The sequence below is a fragment of the Takifugu flavidus genome, chromosome 9 (genome assembly GCF_003711565.1).
Source record: "Takifugu flavidus isolate HTHZ2018 chromosome 9, ASM371156v2, whole genome shotgun sequence".
NCBI lineage: Eukaryota > Metazoa > Chordata > Actinopteri > Tetraodontiformes > Tetraodontidae > Takifugu > Takifugu flavidus.
The window spans coordinates 10650266-10669041 of NC_079528.1; the positions used below are offsets into that span (position 1 = coordinate 10650266).

The following is an 18776-nucleotide window of genomic DNA, read 5'->3' on the forward strand; positions in this document are numbered from 1 at the left end:
TTAAAATGGCAAAGATCACGTTCATGTTCAAAGATCATGATGACGATGATGATAGAAGATAAGGAAAGACACATAAAATGGATCCTTTAGACAGAACACGAGGAGGAACATTCACCTGCAATAATGGTGGAGAAGGGAAGGAAGAAGGGAAGAAGGTCACGGGTAGATAAGGTGAGCAAGGGGAAGTTCAGGTGGTATAGAATGTCATGTAAAGAAGACAGCGAGCAAGGGCAGAGGTGCCGGAACTCAATCCCAGAGCCAAGACAAGAGCAGGTGATAAAAACCTCCTCAGCCAGAGACGGACATGGACCCAAACACGCCGCATCACCGAGGAAGACCCCCGAAGAGGAAGAACACAGCGCTTCTTTGATTTTCCTCCAAATCTCATGGAGGAGCTTTGATGACTTTTTTCTTGCCCCCAAAAACAATCATTTAATTGATGGAGCTCATTTTTTCTTCCTATTATTTTTTGTGGGACTTAGTGATTTCTATCAACATATCAACAGAATAAACTCCACGGCTAAAGAGAGGCAAGCAGGGTAAAAAAAAAAAAAGGGAGGGGGAGGGAGAGCGAGGCAGAGCGACGGAGCGAGCGCGAGGCAGCGGCTCCGTCATGTTCATGATCATTCGAGAGTCGTCCGCCTCAGGAGGAGGGGGAGCTGTAGCGATGAGTGGCCCACAGGAGAGGACGGCAAAACAGGTGCGTCAGCGCCAGAGATGGACACATCTGGGGGTTCGCCTCTAATTATGGTCTGGGCACACAAACTCCTTCAATGTTCTTCTTTGTGTTCAGGCACGTGGATGCATTTGTGTTAGTTTGCTTCTGTTTATTGCGGAGTGGGGAGCATGGATGCTGCATCTGATGCTTTTGATGTCACTGTTGTACTTCATTGCTGTCCTAGAGGGTGCAGACATGTGGTCAGCTCTACAGAGCAAACTAAAGCTAGAGGTAGCTCATAAATAACCCCTCTTCAGGTGCAGGCGGCCATCAAGAAGAAGGTGGAGAAGCAGAGGAAGAGGATCAGCGAGCGGAGCGGGCTGGACGGGGACATCCAGACTGTCCCAGCTCACATACCACAGCATCAGAAAACGGCCCAGGCTCTGCAGGAGGTGCAGACGGCCGCTGAGATGGACAGGACGTTCTTGGAGGAGACCCTGGAGGAGATGATGCAGGGACCACAGATGAAGCAAAGGGACCAAGAGGAGGGAGAGCCTGTTAACCTGCTGCCCATAGTGGACTCCGTGTTTGGACAGGTAGGAGTTTGCTTTGTGTAGAAATGTGTGTGTCCTTTTATTACCTTCATACTCATTCTACGAGCAAAGTGAGGACATTTTTATGAAGTGGGGCCATTTTGGTTGCTCCCCGCAGCTTTAACGGACGTGGTTTCAAGGTTGTTGTCAGAACTGTGTTTAGTCCAGAGTTAGGGTTAGGATATGGGATGTTTAGGGTTAGGGAGCTGGCAGATATACTATGTCTATCAGAGTCCTCACTAAGGTAGAAATATGAGGATGAGTGTGCTTTTGCATGTGTGCTCCTGTGTCAAGTTCTCCAGGTGATTAAATGTCTCCAAGTGACTCAATTGAAACTCTAAACCTCCAATTCATATTTAAATCCTTGTCGTGCTCCAGTTGCTGAGGGTAATTATCTGCCCTCCTTTGACATCACATCGCAGCACTGAAACGATCTGCAGTTCTTCCCTCTCATTGTGGTCTGAGGGCCAGAGACCTGAGGATTTACTGAACAATCAAACAAATCTTTTTACTGAGCAGTCGTAGCTTTTACAAAAATAGATGTTTATTCCCATATTTCCCAGAAAAAAACAACACTGCACCCATGTGACTGCAACATAATCCAAAGGGTTTTTTTTTTTTTTTGGTTGCCATGAAGTTTTCTGATGTGGGAACAGATGATGGGAACAAAGCATGAGGGCTGAAAGTTAAAGATGAAGGTGGCGTGTGTTTGAGAGGATTTAGGCTCCTTTGCTTTGGGGAATTACGTAATCTGCAACAGATACGGCCATAGACTGGCTCTGGAGCGCACACGGCCCGGCCGCCATCGCAGCATCTGTCACGGCGAGATCAGACCTGTGGGATGGTGGCGTGTGAGGAAAGTGGTCTGTGTTTGGAAATAAACTAAAACGGGATTAAGCCACCCCCCGCCACACACACACACACACACACACACACCACACACACACACACATGCTCCCTGGCACAATTTAAAAAATGGCATTTGTCAAGCTGCTGATGACCGGTTGGTCTCCAATTAGAAGCAGGAAATCAATATAGCCAAGAAAAAAAAAGTGATGTCAGCAGTGATGCAAGTGAGGTGAAATAAGAGAGGCCAGTGAGTAGGATTGATTTTTATTTTTTCTCATGTGACTGCAGGGGTCCTCAGAGACAAGCTGTGCATTATATTCGGAAGCATGTGCGTAGCAGCCAGGCGAGCGTGCGCTGTTCCAGGGGACCCTCGGCCCCCACAGGCTGAACTGAAGCTCACGCACACGCGGCGTTATTTCTGACACCCCACCTTGGGTCACTCGTAACCAGGTCATTGGTATCAGTAGTGTGGAGAAACCAGGTGTTGTTTTCTATTTCTGTCAAAAGAAATGCAGCGAAACAGCCGTTAATCTGTTCACCTGAAACTACACGGCCTTCATTTGATATGAAACATGTTGCAGCTTCAGAGAGGGATTACCTGATGGCAGACGCTTATGACTCTGCGCTTCTGTTTAGAAAGACACCTGGAGACGTCTTTTACATAATGCCGCTTCCATCTCGGTGTCCTTCTATTCTGTCTCTTCTAAAGTTTCTCTGAGGGACAGTTCTCATTACTGGAAACCAGCAGATTACCATCTGACACCAGATTGGTAAATGATACATTTAATGGTGTACCTGCACACACACACACACGCACGCACACACACACACACACACACACACACACACACACAAACACACACACACATGCACGCACACACTTAAAATCATGTCTCAACCCTCAAACAGTCCTTCTCCCATCAAAATGGCCCTACTTGGCTCATAGAATGTGGGTTTTGGTACCTAACTCTCACATATACACACACACATTGACAAATTCCTCCTGACATGCCTTGTACACACCAGCACCTCATCGGTGTAATTAAGTCATCAGTGAGAGACAATCAACCTGGTAATTATTCGTCCAAATGGTGTCTCATTTCTTTATTTATTCATGCTGCTGCCAGTATCACTTCTGTTGATCACCTAAACCTCACCAGGAGTCATACAGGAAATCAAATCTCCCAGTAACCGATCCTTTGAAATTTCAGAATCTGTTTTTCAGTTTCATCATGTTCACTGTCACCAACACTGCCTGGAGTGTACCTGCATGCTAACACAACAACAGCCACAACAGCAACCACAATATTGATAATAAGACACTAAATCTGTGAGTTCCACGAATGATTTCCCATCTTTCTTGGTATATCCCCGGCAGTTAGATTAGTTTTTACTGTTAAGCTGTATATAACTCTGCGGTTGGCCCATCCACCCAAATTCCAGCTAAAAAAAAGATGTTGCATCATTGCTTGGTGAACTGAAGTTCACAGTGTTGCAGCCGTGATAAAACCAGATGTAGCGCCGCTGATTAAAACCCGCCGCCTAGTGGAGAATATGTGTCACTGCAACCATTGCGCAACCTGTTTTTGGGAGGTTGTTTTAATAAAGAGAAGGTGTTTGTTTGTATGTTCTTCTGTTTGTTTGTGTTTCCTGTTTAGATCAAATGACCAACAAACACTTATTTTCTAGTACGTCCCAATGTGGTACGGAGAGAACTGTGGTCTTGAGTTATGAGGCACGAGCTCACACACTCACACTCACAAACACAAGCTGTGGTCTCCATATGGATAAACTGTTGTAAGCATCTTTCCAAATCTTTTGGACAAATTTGCAGTCATCAGATGCTTTCCTCAATCTCAGATGATCTATTGGGATGGCGTTTGCAACCTCAACTTGTGAATCTACAATTTTTGCCATATTTTTCTGAAAGCTGGTGGTTTTCTGATCCGGGAGGAATCCTCCCAAGTGAGACTGGACCCAAGTGACATAACCACTCACCACAGTGTGGTGCAATCTGCCTGAGCCCTTCTCATCAGTTTAAACTCTTTAGAAGCACTTAAAGTCTGCTTATTCATCGAAAGTATTCATCCTCAGGTCAAAAAGACTCTGAGACTGACGTAGGAGTAGTACTAGAGTAGTACTAGAGTAGTACTAGTAATGATAGTATGCATAGATCTGTAAAAATGTAAAAGCCCAAGTAACTCAGGTGTGGTCTCCGGTTAAAGCTCCATTTCTGCACAACTGATTATCTCTGTCTTGTGTGTGATACAGTAAAAAAAAAAAAAATTTAGTACTTTTCTTCAGGCCAGTTTTTTTTCTTCTTCTTTTTTTACTTTTCATCAACACATTTTTCTCTTTAATCTCAAATGTGAGAGATTAATCCCGCTCTGTTTACGTCCTCTTAATTCTCCCTCTAAAACTCTTCACACTGTAGATGAAGTCATTTGAACAGAGAGAGCAGCTGAGGGGGGGAGATTAAAAATGTCGATCAGTGCTGCTGCTGCTGACGCTGATGCTGATGATGGTGATGATGACGATGATGATGCTGTGAAGAGCCAGATGCTTTCGCTCAGTTTAGTTACTGAGCTGCTGGACCTTGGAGGAGACTCTTGCTCCTGTTCAAGTCACAGCTGTTTTTTATCTGGACTTTGGTGCCAGATGTGAGGTCTTGTAGAAGGCATGAACCCCTGTTCTCAAGCTTCAGAGCTCAAGGAACTCTGAGAAGAGAGAAGGACGGGAGGGGAAGGGACCTCTAGATCTGAGAATATCGGAGAGGGATCAAAGATCAGCACAGACTAAGTGATGGGCAACTGCACCAAACCCTTTATGAAAGATAAAATTAATAAGGTAAGACCATTAAAAGTCAGACGTGATCTATTATTTTTGAAAATGTAAATTTTAGGATTAATTCTGGAACTTTTCATGCAACTTGCATACATGTTTATTTATTTTATTTAGTTTCGGATTCATTTTGAAATCAAAACAAAAAATAATAATTTCTTGGATCTGAAGATTTTCTGTGCAGCCTGAATCCATTAAGTCAAACCATGTTAATCATAATATAGAAATGATTTTTTGATCCCAAAACATAAATTACTGATGAACTCTAATGACATAAAATTAATCAAATAAACTTTATTTAGAGCATTTAATAAAAACAAAAAAATATTACTGGATGCTCAAAAAACAAGAGAAAAACCCCTCTCTGTAAATATATGTGAAATATTTATTAAAACCACACATTCGGGAGTGCAGTGGGACAGACTATCAAGATTTAAAATACCACATAGTTGTTGTAATCTAAGCTTAAAATCACTCTGGTGGTTGCGTGACTGGAAGACAGAGCAGCGGGTCTCAGCCTTCCCTTCAAACACGATTCCCTTCAATCTGCTGAGCCGAGAGTGCGTTTCTGAGTGGTGGAAGTAACCCTGTCTGCCTCTGAAGGGGGTAGTGGATGGGAAAACCAAGGCTGTGGACGCAGGAGAGGATCAGGACGAGGAGGACGAGCTCTTCAACAACCCCTTTGGTACGCTGGTGAAGAACTGCAACATGCTGCACAACATTGTGGGCCCGGCCTGCATCTTCCTTAAACAAGGCTTTTCCCAGACTCTCGTATGTAACAGAATACAGAGCGTGCAAACTTTCTGTTGAGTCATTCTCATCAATCCATAAATGTCCACCCCCCCTCCACCAACTCCACCGGTCTCCATCCCTGTTCCTGCATCGCCCCGCTGCTGCGGGTCAACACACAATGGAACAGCGGGTCTTTCAATCCATGGAAATTATTGACAGTTTAGTGTTTTCGCCTGCAGCCGGTAGAAGTCCAGGCTGCCGCCGTTTGCAGATCCACGGCTGGAGGATTTTCTCATGTTGTTTTCTCTTGGCGTCGACAACCATCATTCTTTGAGCGTTTGCGTTGATGCATGTGTGTAGCGCGTGAGCTTAGGTGCCATTACCGTGCTGTACAGATGTGTATTTATGTGTTTTTCAATAGTGAACATGTGTTCCTGGGTGCGTGTACCAACTAAACCTCCCAAATCTCATAATCTCCAGCTGCGTCTTGCCTGGTCTGGGAACCCCCCCCCCCCCTGCAGATTATCTGGTTACACTGTGATCTATGTGGACTCTCATATACGTCATCATGCAGTCCCACCCATATAGATGTGCACACAACTTTACTGTGATGTTTACTGAGATCTGTGGGACTCAGCTCCATCTCAAGAAAAACCTGTTTATTTATCCCTCTGAGCGATAAATTAACGCCTCTATGTCCCCCGACAGGACAGAGCGCTGAGGCCAGAGGAGATCGAAGGTGAGGTGGCTTCACTCTCCACGGACATTAATGTCCCGGCCTGTCGCTCGATCTCAGCAGCTGTTTTTTCTGCCTCTCTCTCAGAGCTCCGCGAGGCATTTGTGGAGTTTGACAGGAACAACAAAGGCTACATCAGTCACAAAGACCTGGGGGAGTGTATGAGGACCATGGGATACATGCCCACAGAAATGGAGCTCATCGAGCTGAGCCAGCAGATCTGTGAGTCCTGATCCCAGATGTAAAGATCTGAAGCAGAGAACAGGGACTGATGGGGCATTTGTGTGCTGCAGGTGGAGGCAAAGTGGACTTTGAGGACTTTGTGGAGCTGATGGGACCAAAGCTGCTGGCAGAGACAGCGGACATGATCGGGGTCAAAGAGCTGCGAGACGCATTCAGAGAGGTCAGGAAGGCGCCACCAGATCCGCCAGATCCTGCAGCTGATGCTTTGTCAAACTGGAATGTGTTGTGTTTTTCTGTCCAGTTTGACTCCAACGGCGACGGCCAGATCAGTCTGACAGAACTAAGAGAGGCCATGAAGAAGCTGATGGGTGAACAAGTGACCAACAGAGAGATCAACGAGATCCTCAGAGACGTGGACCTCAACGGAGATGGTCTGGTGAACTTTGAGGGTGAGAGGAGGCTCACAGCTGACCCCTGACCCTGAGGAGCACACCCTTGTCTCACACTTTTTCCCGTCCTCACAGAGTTTGTGCGGATGATGTCCCGTTGACCAGCGCACGGCGCCCGACGCTCCACCAGCACGCTGAGGCGAAGATGAGCGGCTTGCTCTCAAGAGCACAAATAAACCAATTTTTGTTTTATATGGGAAAAAAAAGAGAGAAAACGTCCGGAGCAGGAAAAGGAAAAACATATCAAAATCATCTCGAGGCTTGTATTTTATTTTTTGTATCCAATATTTGTCTGTGTGTAAAATATTGTTTGTAAAACTGTAAAGAAGCGTTTTGGGTTTTGCTTTTTTTTAAAAAAAAAATAAAGATATGTTCAAATTGCGAGTGAATGGTTCTTTCATGTGACACAACTGAGGGAGCAAATTTTAAAAATTACAACCACTTTTCTGAAACGAAACCCACCAGGCAGGTGTGTTCTGGCTTTGTTACGCAGGGATCTCCAAATTACTCTTAATTCCTGTGGTGCTGCGTGAGATAAATGAACTTATATCCTAATAATTCTACACAGACGCCTTTAGAAATGCCTTTTCTGCAGATGCAGTTTATAAATGCATTTATTATCCAAAAAATAATAAAATAGACCATAACACAAAGGAAGTTCATGGGTCTGGTTTATAGTTCATATTTTTAATAGATATTTCTACATTATTGCTTTAGTTCCAGCTCCAATTCTAAAGTAGTGATCCACGACCTGGTTCTGCTTTCTGTATTATATTTTTATGTCCTAATTGTCAGTTCAGATAATAAATAACAACAGATTTGACATCAATCTTTTCCTTTTTATTGAAAACTTGGCCAGAATTCTGTACAGCAGAGAGGGCGTTTAAAGCACGGGGGCAAGAACTCAGAGGGCAGGGGGGCTCTGGGGACTCATTTTCCCGTGAAATGTGTGTGTAACATGGTCAGAAGGAGAAGTGTGAAGAGAAGTGTGGATGGGAGTAAAGTGGGGGACAAAAAAGGGGGGAGAAAATGGGGGAGGAGCAATACTCAGCCCATAGGGGAGAAAGAGAAAGGTAGAAACAGAGAGGAAAGGAGGGTGGTCTCGCTGATCCTTTCAGGATAAGGCCTCTGATCAGGGGGCTGATCTAAATCCTCACCTTTCCCCTCATTAAATTAGATCATTGACCGTTTAAGGACATCTCTCCCCCTCTCCCTCTTCCTCCGCCCCTCTTCCTCACTTCCGCTCTTTCTCTTTCTCTCCTTCCCTGAGCCTCACTTGCTGGCCATGGTGTAGCAGCCCTGTTGGTGCCACTGCATGTCGCGGATGCGTCTCACGGACTGCATCTGAGGGTTGCGAGCACCAAACTCGTTGAAGTGCCTGAACTCGCCCTTCTCCAGCAGGTACTGGCTGCCACGGTATCCGGGGAACTGGTATCCCACCCAGCTGGGGAAGAAACAGCAGAGCAGACGGATCAGTGTGGGACCGACTCCTCTCGGGACGGGTTCCGAGCCCCGATGCTCTACCGCTCACTTACGTTCCACAGCTGACAGTAATGCTGCCCACCCTGTCAGTGAATCCGTGGGAGAACAGACTGGGAACGTCGTCGTCCATGATCTCCATTTTGCGGCCCTTGAACTCTCCAACCTCGTACAGGCAGATCTTGTGCTTCTCAGGGTCCTGGCACAGACAAAGACCGCTACAGTCCAATTCCAAGGGAGAAATCTCAGATCATCGGAACAACTTGTGTGTTTTTACCATTTTGACAGGCCTGAAAGACAGCAGGTAGTCATTCTTCTGGCTGTTGCTCCAGGAGTCCCAGCGAGGATACTCTCCCTTCTCCAGGATGTACATCTCGCCGCAGAGGTTCATCTGCTCGAAGCCCACATACCTGCGGGAAGGGCCGACAGCGTGAGCTCCTTTCAAGAGCAGAACTTTGAAGAACGGCTCTTTGGTCGCCACTTACGGTCCAGACTCGACGCGCAGGGAGCGAACGCGGTCGATGCCCAGCTCACATACATTCATGCACTCGTTGTTGATCTCAACCATGCGACCCTGGAAGTTCTCCTGGTCAAACACGTACATCTGAGGAGGAGACAGAGGTCAGCTTTAAAGGTCAAGGATAAGAAAAAGAATGTACTCCCTTCCTGAAGACACCTACTTTGTAAGACATTCCCATCTCGGACCTCTTACCCTGGGCTGTTTTACCGTCAGTCTGGGAAGAAGCCTTGGACTTATCTCCACTGGACATGATTACTGCTGGACATCAGGAAAGGGAAAACAGAACATACATTGACCTGCTTTGGATCTTCACACAGCAGCTAGAGATGCAGTGCGTGGACCTCACCTGTTTGTGTGTGCGATGTCTATGCCGAGCCTCACTCAGAGTGTGTGTGGCTCGGAGCGTGCCTCCTCTTTTTATACCCTGGCGCCCATAGGAGAGGGATTATGGGTAGAGAAACAAACCTGCTGAGGTCAGAAACGCGGAACAAAAGAAAAACAAGCATCATCAGAGAGCTGCAGCTGGAGGGGCAGGACCAGGCACAGGGCCACAAATATGATGCAGGCAAATGAAAGAACATTTCATCAAAGTGTTTAAATATGGCGCCTCACAAATAACAAATACAAACGAAAGCTTCCATTTCAGATGATATCTTAAACATAAACATTGCAAGAATCTTATGATGGGCTTGTGTTGTGTATACTGTACTGAAGTAAGACTGAAGTGGAAACCTTAAAGTTGATAAACTGAACCAATTAGTCAAGAGTCACTTGATCTGTACAAGTGGGAGACTTTTGAAGCTCATGAAAGAGGAGATGAATCTTGATTTTAGTCAACTTTTGAAGCACAGAAAGAATCTGGAGAACCCAAACCTACCTTCCAACAACTACATGCACGTCTGCATCACTGAACACACACGCACTGATAGTGTAAATGTGGCTTTAGTTAACTTTTATTTTAACATGTTGATATGCACACATGCCCACAAATGCATCTCCTCCAGTGTCCCCTGCCGCTAATCCCCAAATTCTCCACCCCCACCACATCTCTTTGTGCCTGGGGACGCGCTGGACTGCTGACCGGGGTCCGAACATACCAGAGCGCTATTGTTCCTGAGCCTCGGCACCACGTTTTGCTGAGCTGGCCCCTGCAGCAAGACAACAGCGTCCAGCGGCAGACCTGAGAGCGCGCCTTCGGCCCGGGTCAGAGGCGTGGACGCGCCGCCGCTGCGCGCTCCCAGGCTGCCGGTATAAAACTGGAGCGCCAGGTCTTCCCAAAGCTCTACACGCACCGCATCCAAAGTGCTTCTAGTTACGTTGCCAATCTAGGTAAGGCTGCATCTCCACTGTCTCACACACAGACACACATCCACACACACTCTACAAACCTCCTCTGTCTGTACATGTGTTTGTTTCCTGAAATGCGTTTGGATTTTAATGACAGTCAATGAATGGAAGAGAGGATGCGTACAGGAGTTGTGTTCCCGTTCGGGGGAAACTCGCAGCCATTTTATTTATATTTTCGTCCTCTGTTTATTTTCCCTATCAGGAGGAAAAGATGTACAGAACTACAAGATCCCCCATGATGCAGCCGCTGGTCAACTCAGGAATGGGCATGGCTCCTTTTTTCAAGGTAAATGTTTCTCTGTATTACACAAAAACACACAAAATGTTTTTGTTATCTGTCCATCTCTGGTTGACAGCCAGTGTCGTGTTCTCTGACCTCCACAGGTGACTGTGTTCGAGCAGGAACATTTCCAGGGTAAGTGCCTGGAGTTCACTTCCGAGTGCTGCAACATTCAGGAGTGCGGACTGGACAACATCCGCTCCATCAGGGTGGAGAGCGGAGCGTAAGTCTTAAACCTCTGCGATAAAAAAAAGCTGGAAAAATGGCACGTAGCTAATATCTCTGCTCGCCTCCCTCAACAGCTGGGTGGGTTTTGAGCACCACGACTTCCAGGGTCAGCAGTTCATTTTGGAGAGAGGAGAGTATCCCCACTGGGACGCCTACAGCGGCTCCCTCTCCTACCACGTGGAGCGTCTCATGTCTCTGCGTCCTATCTACTGCTCTGTAAGTTAAAATCTGGTTTTCAGAAGTCCGGAGGACACTCGAATCGAAGAGCTCTCAACTCATCTTCCACCCTTTAGTCCCACAAGAGCAGCCGCATGATCATCTTTGAGAAGGAGAACTTCATGGGCCGCAGCGTGGAGCTCTGTGATGACTACCCCTCTCTGCAGGCCATGGGCTGGATGATGCCCGAAGTTGGCTCCATGCACGTGCAGTGTGGCGCGTAGGTCCACTCATGTAGCCTTCTCAACGTCGAAATGTGATTTCTTCCTTCACAACCACTCTGAGTAGCTACTAGTCACCCTAATCCTTCTCTGTCCCCCTTAGCTTTGTGTGCTACCAGTTCCCTGGCTACAGAGGCCAGCAGTACATCATGGAGTGTGAGAGACACAGCGGAGACTACCAGCACTGGAAGAACTGGGGCTCCCACTGCCAGACCCCTCAGATCCAGTCCATCAGACGCATCCAGCACTGAGAGCGGGAACGTGCTGGAAACTGACACAGCAGCTCCCGGTCCACTTCTATATTTCCTTTTACCCACAATCCTCTCCTCTTTCTTTTTATCAGCCCTTCCCTTCCTCTTGACTTGAGCCACAACAGTCGCAACACAGCTGCAGCCGGAGCGCAATGACAGACCATCTCGCGCCCGCGGAGCTCACAGAAACACACCCACTCACTCACACTCACACACACACACTGACGCTCATAAAGTGTCTTTTTACTTGGTTTAGAGGTTCCTGCATACTCACGTACAAACACACACCTGTGCTGCATCTGCACCAGCGATGCTGCACCCAAAGTGGGGTGTGGTGGGGGTGAGGCTCCACCATCGGCCAGGGAAACCTCCCCCGCTGCTTTGGTGCCACTCAGATGTGTTTTGTTGTTGTGTAGGTTGATCCACAGGTTAATTACCAATAAAGAAAGTTTCACCTCATGTTTCTTGTTTTATTGCGTTGTTACTGCTACATTTGCACCTCGGCTGTTAAATGACATATACAGTATGAAGCAAACATATCTAAATGTTCATCTCAAAGTTCAAACAGTTTCCTCTAAATTCAGTATATTATCAATGTATTCAGTAAAAAAAAAAAAACAACCATCAAAATATGGCAAAATATGAGAAAATCCTTTCAAACAACAAAAATTAATTAAAGCCAAGCTCCTGTTGGTTTAAAAATAATTTCATAAGCCTGTGTTCTGAGCACCAACCTGCCCTCTCAGTTGGCTCTGTTGTCCCCTGAAGCTCTTCATGAAGATTCGTTGGCAGCACATGTTGTCATGGATACGAGTTCTCCTGGACTGGGACGTGCTTAATATTCAAACACCTCCGAAACGAAAACAAAGAACCAAATGTGAAAAACTCCAAATGCCTGATGTCTTTTCCGTCGGTGGTCCTCACCTCAGTCTCCTGTTTCAGCTTCCTTTTTGACATTTGGAGGAGCTAAAGGCAATTCAAGCTCATCGAGCTACAATAACCTTGTTGTCAGGATTAAACATGGTCGTTCTTCTACCATCTGTACACAGGTTGGATTAAGTTTACTGTGAAATGGCTTCATTTACCAAAGTGAGGTGACCTATGAGGGCTTTAGGAAGGGCCTGTTTTTGTTTACCCACTAAATCCTCAAAATGACCCCCCTGCCTCAGGATCTATTTCAGTTGTGTCCTTCGTCCCTCCTCGTGTTGCTGCTTGAGTAGTGAACTCTGAACTGTCCAGTTCTCACGCTGGAGTCATTCATGCATGAAGCAGACGCTGCTACACGAGCCGGTGTGACGACCTTCCTTATCTTATCTCACCGTTATAAATGTTTACGTTTGTGCTGGAGGCAGAAACAGATGATGTGCTAGAAAGGAGTTTTTATTGCTGAAGTGAGAGTCCTTAACGAAATATTACAATAAAATAAGGAAGGCAGGAGTTTTCCAAGAACACTCTCAGAACTGAGAAACTGAGATGACCAATCATGATAAATAAGACAGCTAATCATTTTTACAACTAATAAAACCCTCCTGATTCCTTTGTCAGTACATGAACCGAACTTTTTACACGTTTCTATGTTCTTTAACAGTTAAAACAAACTTAACTGCATAAAAATTGCTAAATCTTGAATGTAGCCGTAACTGCCTATTTAAGTAAAAACAATTATTACACATTTGCCATGTTAAAAATGAACAACTCTAGTTATATTAGTCAATATGGCCTGAAACTAAATTGGTCGTGTGTAGCTCAAAGCACTTCTTTAAAAAGAGAATGAAGTTTTCAAACCAAATGAGCTGAAGAACACTTCTGTCTTGAGCTTTGACTGTAAGGACACAAAGGTTTTCTTGGAATGATTCAAAGTAACACACACAAGTAGGAATTCACTGAACGTGACAGGAATGCAGGGAAACTTTAGGGAATCGGAGCACAGACGGCCGAAGGCCGGTTGAGATTCTTTACTCCCACGATGTTGATCTCTTCCTCTTCTTTCTTATAATTTAAAGGCTCTTTCCAGGTAATGCTGGTCTGACAAGTAACGAGGCCGGAGCCTCTGAGCACATCGTCGTCTTCGTCTTCCCCGTCCACGTCGATGACCTCGTCACAGCTGCTGTCCTCCAGCTCCTGGGGCTCCTCGGTCCCCCCCAGGTCGATTTCACTCCATTCTGGTCTGTCTCCTTGCAAACCTTCCGCACTACTCACTGACAGGGTCTCCACATCGACCACCTCCTCTGCCTCTCTGGCTGCTGGCTCACAGTTCGGATATCCAGGCTGAGGTGTGCTGGGCGGCCTGACGCAGGTCATTTCTTCAAGGCGAACCCTCTTGCTCACAGAAGCATCCTCCCTTATCTCTTCCTCCACCTCTGCATTTCTCCTCTTCACCTCCCTCTTAGCTTCATACGTGTCTTCTTGTGGCTGGGCGCTCGTGTCTCCTGGTACGTCACTGATGTCCTTGCGTTGTTTTTCTGGGCAGATGCCCTCTGCAGGCTGGACTTTTTCTGATATATCAATAACGTTGCCATTTTTGGGTGTCCGTTTGCAGCCCTGTCTATGGCGTACGCGCTGTTGAAGCGGCTGCTCGAGTAAAAATATCTCCTGCAAAAGAGGAGGAAATCAAAAAGAGAGGAAATCAGCGAGCAGAGGCTTTCCAGAAACATCATTTAGGGTCAATACTCACCGAATTCGCTTCCTTTAACTTACTCCGGATTGGGTACATCTTTTTTCCCGTCCACACTGTCTGACTTTTGCCATCGCGTCCGCATTTCCTGGAGTTACTCTCTGTTTCTCCACTCTGAAAATCCATTCAGAAAACCAGATCGTAAGGATTATTAATCTACCTGAGTTAGTGCCAGCAGCTACAGAGTAGCGCAGAAAGGTTTGACACCTTGATCACTCGGTCTGGCAGCACGATCCTTCGATCCAGTTTCACCACAGGCATCTGAAACAGCTGCAGGTTTTCTCGCATTTGAAGGTTGTTGATGTGCGGTTTACTTGACGGCACCGATTCCTGCCGTTTCTGTGATGACAGCGTGTATTTCTTCCTTGCTCTTTTCTTTCGCGGCTTCTTAGGAACTTTCTTTTTACTACCGGCACGTTTTGGGAGAGTGGCGTGGTGAGCTGAGGGCTCCAACCACCTGGATGGTGTTTGGGTTTCAGCTTGAGAGCCCCCAGCCAGAGCCCCTGTCTGACTCTCCACATCCATGGTGCCAGCACAGCCCTGAATCTCCTGCTCGAAGGTCGAGAGAAAGTTCTCGAGCATCTCTCTGAAATCCGTCTCTCCCTGTTGCTGTGGAACAGCGCCTTTGCTGTTTGGAGCGCCGGAACTACCACCTTCTTTCCCAGCAGCCCCACCATGGCCATGCTGTCTACTTTCTGTACTGGTGGAGGTGGGATCCGTACAGCTGCTGCGACTGGCCGGGGGGACAGGCTGGGTGCTGATATTCGGAAAAATATCGAGACCCATCATGACTTCCTCCAGTAAATGATCAAAATGCCCGGCCTGCTCATTCTGAGGCGGCGGTGCGACCGGAGTGTTGTGGAGGATGGACGACGCTGAAGACGCATACAAGCCCGCAGGAGAACACAAGCCAGGTGATGGCGAGGGGTGGCGGGAGGGAGCGGAGGCCGGTGCTGTACGTAGATTGTAGAATTGTTGTGAGAAAAAGCGTTCTGTTGATGTTGGCTTGGACTTACTTCCTCCTGCTCTTCCTCCCTCGCGCAGCGGCAGATCATCTTTATGTGGGGGTGACTTACTCACCTTCTCACGTCCCCTCCTTCTACTCTTGGCTAACTTTAGAACCTCTCTAGTCTTTAAGTAGAGCTTCCTGCCCACAGCTCCTCCCCCTTGACCTGCCCTGGAAGATCTCGCGCTCCACCTCTGGAGGAACAGCTTCTGCAGTTTGCCCAGCCCCACCTCCTGCAGATCCAGCGTTACTGTAAACCCACCTCGGCCCCTTCCTGGGGTGCTGCTCGTAGGTCTCCGGGGTCTTCTTTCACCTGTGTTGGCTGTTCGTGCACCTCTAGCTCTTGGGTCCCGCCTCCTGCCTCTTGGTCGACCTCTGTGTGTCTTCTTTTGCTGTTTCTCCGGCATCAGGAAGTTGCTGATATATCCTGAGATGTTGCCTTGAAATTGCTCAAAAGCCGAATCATTCCATTCATTTTCTGCTGCTACCTGAGAGGCGCCCCCGCTGGTGTGGGGGGTCGCCGCGCTCGCAGTCTCTTGGCTGAATAATGAAGAAAAGGACGGCGGCGGATCCATAACAACAGAAAAAGGTCCAGCTGCTGGGGACTCTTGCAAAGAATCCATGGGTGCAAAGGAAGGCTGAGGGGTTTGGGTTTCATTTGGTGGGTATAGGAGTGATATGGGGATGAGTGGAATCTGTGGTGGAATAACAGAGTAGTCTGTGTGTCTTAAGTCCTGTAAACAAGCCACATCAATGGTCTCGAATGGCAATTCTGGTGCAGTTGTGTTTACTTGCAGCTGTTCTGTCTGAGTCCATGTATCTTTAACGCCACCTGGCAGCCGCTCTTTCCACAAAATAGTGATCCCATCCTTTACTGCTCTCACCCACTTCCCCTCTTTCTGCTCCTTCTCCAGCAATGGCTCAGTCTGTACACCCACTTCTACCGACCGGCCGTGCTCGCCGTTCTCTGTTGTGACCTCCACAAGCCCATGGATGCCCAGCCTTGCTGCGGCAGATATGGCCTCTTGTTTTTCCTTCTCCCCCTCTCCCATCATCTCACCACAGTACATCAGCCTTACCACGTGGAGAAGCGTGCAGGCACCGAGAGGCTGAAACTCGAGGATACGACTCTGTCCTGGTGGGGGAGATGGTGTGGAGGACAGAGTGGAAGAGATGTGAGGGCTGATGGCTGAGAGAATACAACTGTGAGCTGGGACTGATATATCTAGAGGAAATGACAGATGGGAATAATGGTTATAGCATCCATGACTTCCCAATTATACTGGCGAATTCTCACATTATAAACTTATGTGATAAGTGAATTATCAGGAATACATTTCTAATTGTGGAAATATGATGAGGCAAGTTCAGGAACCAGTGGTTTCTATGCAAGCCTCCGATAGTGAGTGCTAATGAAAAACGTGAGATTTAGGTGTTTAAATATACCTTTTGTCCTCAGCATGGTGTCACAAAAGTGGCTGCACTGTTGCTGTCTTTGCAGCTCAGTGAGGAGAAGGGACTTAAAGCCAGGTTTTTGATAGCACCACATCTCTCCATCCACCTCAGAAGAACCACATGGGGCAAAGACTACAAGACCACAGATAAATATGTGTTGCACTGAGTTAAAGAAAGGACATGGCAATTTCCATTTTCAAACATTCTGCAATATCTGGGGGCGCTGCAGCCAATTATAATGAGATATTATCATTACAGGAATACTATAAGCTGAATAAACCCCAAATTGTGCACGTATAACTCTGTTTTAGCGGAATAAATCATGTACATATGCTCCAATTCCCATTTGCCTTTCAGTGCGTTAATTACATAAGACATAATCTATAACAGTCTTAATTAATCATGAATGTATTCATCATTAGAATGGATCAATTGCCACCTAAAATTGGCCACTTCATTTGGAGCTCAAATAGCCACACCTGCGATGTAGCCACGTTGCTGGCAGCTAGCGGTCAGCTAGCCTTGTAAGCGACCCCAGGCGGGCAACTATAAACTTGTTGTGACTAATTAACGTGCAACTACACATCATCATTATCTCTAATTACAGCTCTGCTCCCAGCATGAGTGGTAAATTATTTTGACATCATGGGCAGTTCATCTAGGCGCATGGAGGGAGGCCAGGTCACTCACCTTAACGATGGACCAAAACTCCTTAGAAAGTGGTCACCAGGCCAAAGAAATCGAGATGTTTGCACATAAACGCGTGTGGTTGGAAGTGAAAACTTCAAAGGAGCCTATTTCGCCCCCCGATATTATCCTTTTTTCGCGGCCTTTTTCCCCTGTCCGTTTTGGGGATGGTTAAGTCCACCGGCCAACGTGGTCAGCGCCGGACGGAGACATGGCGGTAGTGCGACGCTTGGCCGCCAGGGGGCGATAAGCTCACCAAACGCTCGTGAATTCGCAACGCAAAGATTACAAAGAGCATTAATTTAGTCATAAGTGACTAACTTCCCTTTGTTTTGGAATTCATTTAATTCATGAATGTCATATAACCAAAAGATTGAGCAACTTCCTATAACGTAAGTGACTAAGATTAAATCCATTAAAAACAAACTAAAATTGACTCCAATGATTTGATATCAAATTAGTTGTTATTTATAGGTACCAGTAACATATAACTACATATGTTTTGGTCTTTTTTCTATATAGATCTGTTATTTAATAAAAGGTGATGCCTTTTTTCAGGGTTATTTTTTCCACCCTCACTTTTTCAGATGGCGCATAGATCAAAGTTTAAACACATATGCAACAAATAATACAATATTTGATCATATTAGGTCTATAAAATGTATATTTATTCATTAACCATTATTGTTAAAATAGATTTGTCCAAGGTGAATCACACAATTGTGTGTACATACAACCAATAAAGTAAAATACAGACTACTAACAGTATCACTCGATTAGAATTTTGTAGAAATGGATGCTTATTTGTTGTTTTAGTATAAATATTACATTACATGTAATTGATGTGAAAATACCAGTTAAAACCAGGCACATGGACTTAATTGAGGATTATTAAGGAACATCAGTTGTGCTGAGTAATATTTTATGACAAAAGTTATGAACAGATTATATTATTTGTTAAAAACATCTGGAAGTCAGTTACCTCTGAGAGGCAGTACCACATAATGCTGCTCTGACTGGTGTAAAGACAAATAAAGACAGCACTTTAAAGGCAAAACATGACATGACCAGAGGGAAAGAGTCAAAGAAAATAAGGCATGAAAGCAGTAGCTTAAAAAATAAAGATTTCTCACAGAAATATGATGGACGGGAGACATGGCGTAATCCCTGGCGTAAAGTTCCAAGAAATGTTCCTCAGTTTGTCTCATTGTTACTGTGCTGATCGACAGTTATTTGGAGGGGACATTTCCGAGCACCTTGGTCGGTGCTGGAGGGTCCAGCTTGTCAGGTGCAGGTCGGGGCCAGCGCTCATTGAACTTCACAAAGAAGAGAGGGTCTTTGAAGGGTCCTCCATAAATAATGGCCTGCATG

General features: G+C 46.2%; 4 protein-coding genes across 7 annotated transcripts; 2 read left to right on the forward strand and 2 right to left on the reverse strand.

The window, feature by feature from the left end:
• The first annotated feature begins 552 nt into the window (after nucleotides 1-552).
• LOC130531400 (calcium-binding protein 2-like) lies at nucleotides 553-7425 on the forward strand. 3 transcript variants are annotated; one of them, XM_057043404.1, is made up of 8 exons: nucleotides 553-700; nucleotides 976-1254; nucleotides 5545-5712; nucleotides 6382-6412; nucleotides 6497-6631; nucleotides 6703-6812; nucleotides 6894-7041; nucleotides 7117-7425. In XM_057043404.1, the coding sequence occupies exons 1-8, from the start codon at nucleotides 614-616 to the stop codon at nucleotides 7140-7142; spliced, it is 984 nt and encodes a 327-aa protein (XP_056899384.1). In that variant the 5' UTR covers nucleotides 553-613; the 3' UTR covers nucleotides 7143-7425. The 3 variants fall into 3 exon arrangements, with proteins under 3 accessions (XP_056899384.1, XP_056899386.1, XP_056899385.1); XM_057043405.1 differs by having other exon boundaries at nucleotides 646-750; XM_057043406.1 differs by lacking the exon at nucleotides 5545-5712 and having other exon boundaries at nucleotides 554-700.
• Nucleotides 7426-7859: 434 nt separating this feature from the next.
• LOC130531402 (beta-crystallin B1-like) lies at nucleotides 7860-9768 on the reverse strand. 2 transcript variants are annotated; one of them, XM_057043408.1, is made up of 6 exons: nucleotides 9387-9768; nucleotides 9201-9295; nucleotides 9006-9124; nucleotides 8798-8930; nucleotides 8577-8719; nucleotides 7860-8485 (listed from the first exon to the last, which is right to left on the reverse strand). In XM_057043408.1, the coding sequence occupies exons 2-6, from the start codon at nucleotides 9288-9290 to the stop codon at nucleotides 8314-8316; spliced, it is 657 nt and encodes a 218-aa protein (XP_056899388.1). In that variant the 5' UTR covers nucleotides 9291-9295; nucleotides 9387-9768; the 3' UTR covers nucleotides 7860-8313. The 2 variants fall into 2 exon arrangements, with proteins under 2 accessions (XP_056899388.1, XP_056899387.1); XM_057043407.1 differs by having other exon boundaries at nucleotides 9201-9298.
• A 140-nt stretch (nucleotides 9769-9908) lies between these two features.
• On the forward strand, nucleotides 9909-12042 carry cryba1l1 (crystallin, beta A1, like 1). The gene is made up of 6 exons (XM_057043409.1): nucleotides 9909-10369; nucleotides 10590-10673; nucleotides 10772-10890; nucleotides 10970-11111; nucleotides 11189-11331; nucleotides 11436-12042. The coding sequence occupies exons 2-6, from the start codon at nucleotides 10599-10601 to the stop codon at nucleotides 11581-11583; spliced, it is 627 nt and encodes a 208-aa protein (XP_056899389.1). The 5' UTR covers nucleotides 9909-10369; nucleotides 10590-10598; the 3' UTR covers nucleotides 11584-12042.
• A 905-nt stretch (nucleotides 12043-12947) lies between these two features.
• On the reverse strand, nucleotides 12948-17908 carry LOC130531899 (uncharacterized). The gene is made up of 5 exons (XM_057044075.1): nucleotides 17409-17908; nucleotides 16710-16850; nucleotides 14465-16488; nucleotides 14258-14371; nucleotides 12948-14175 (listed from the first exon to the last, which is right to left on the reverse strand). The coding sequence occupies exons 2-5, from the start codon at nucleotides 16810-16812 to the stop codon at nucleotides 13495-13497; spliced, it is 2922 nt and encodes a 973-aa protein (XP_056900055.1). The 5' UTR covers nucleotides 16813-16850; nucleotides 17409-17908; the 3' UTR covers nucleotides 12948-13494.
• Nucleotides 17909-18776: the final 868 nt, after the last annotated feature.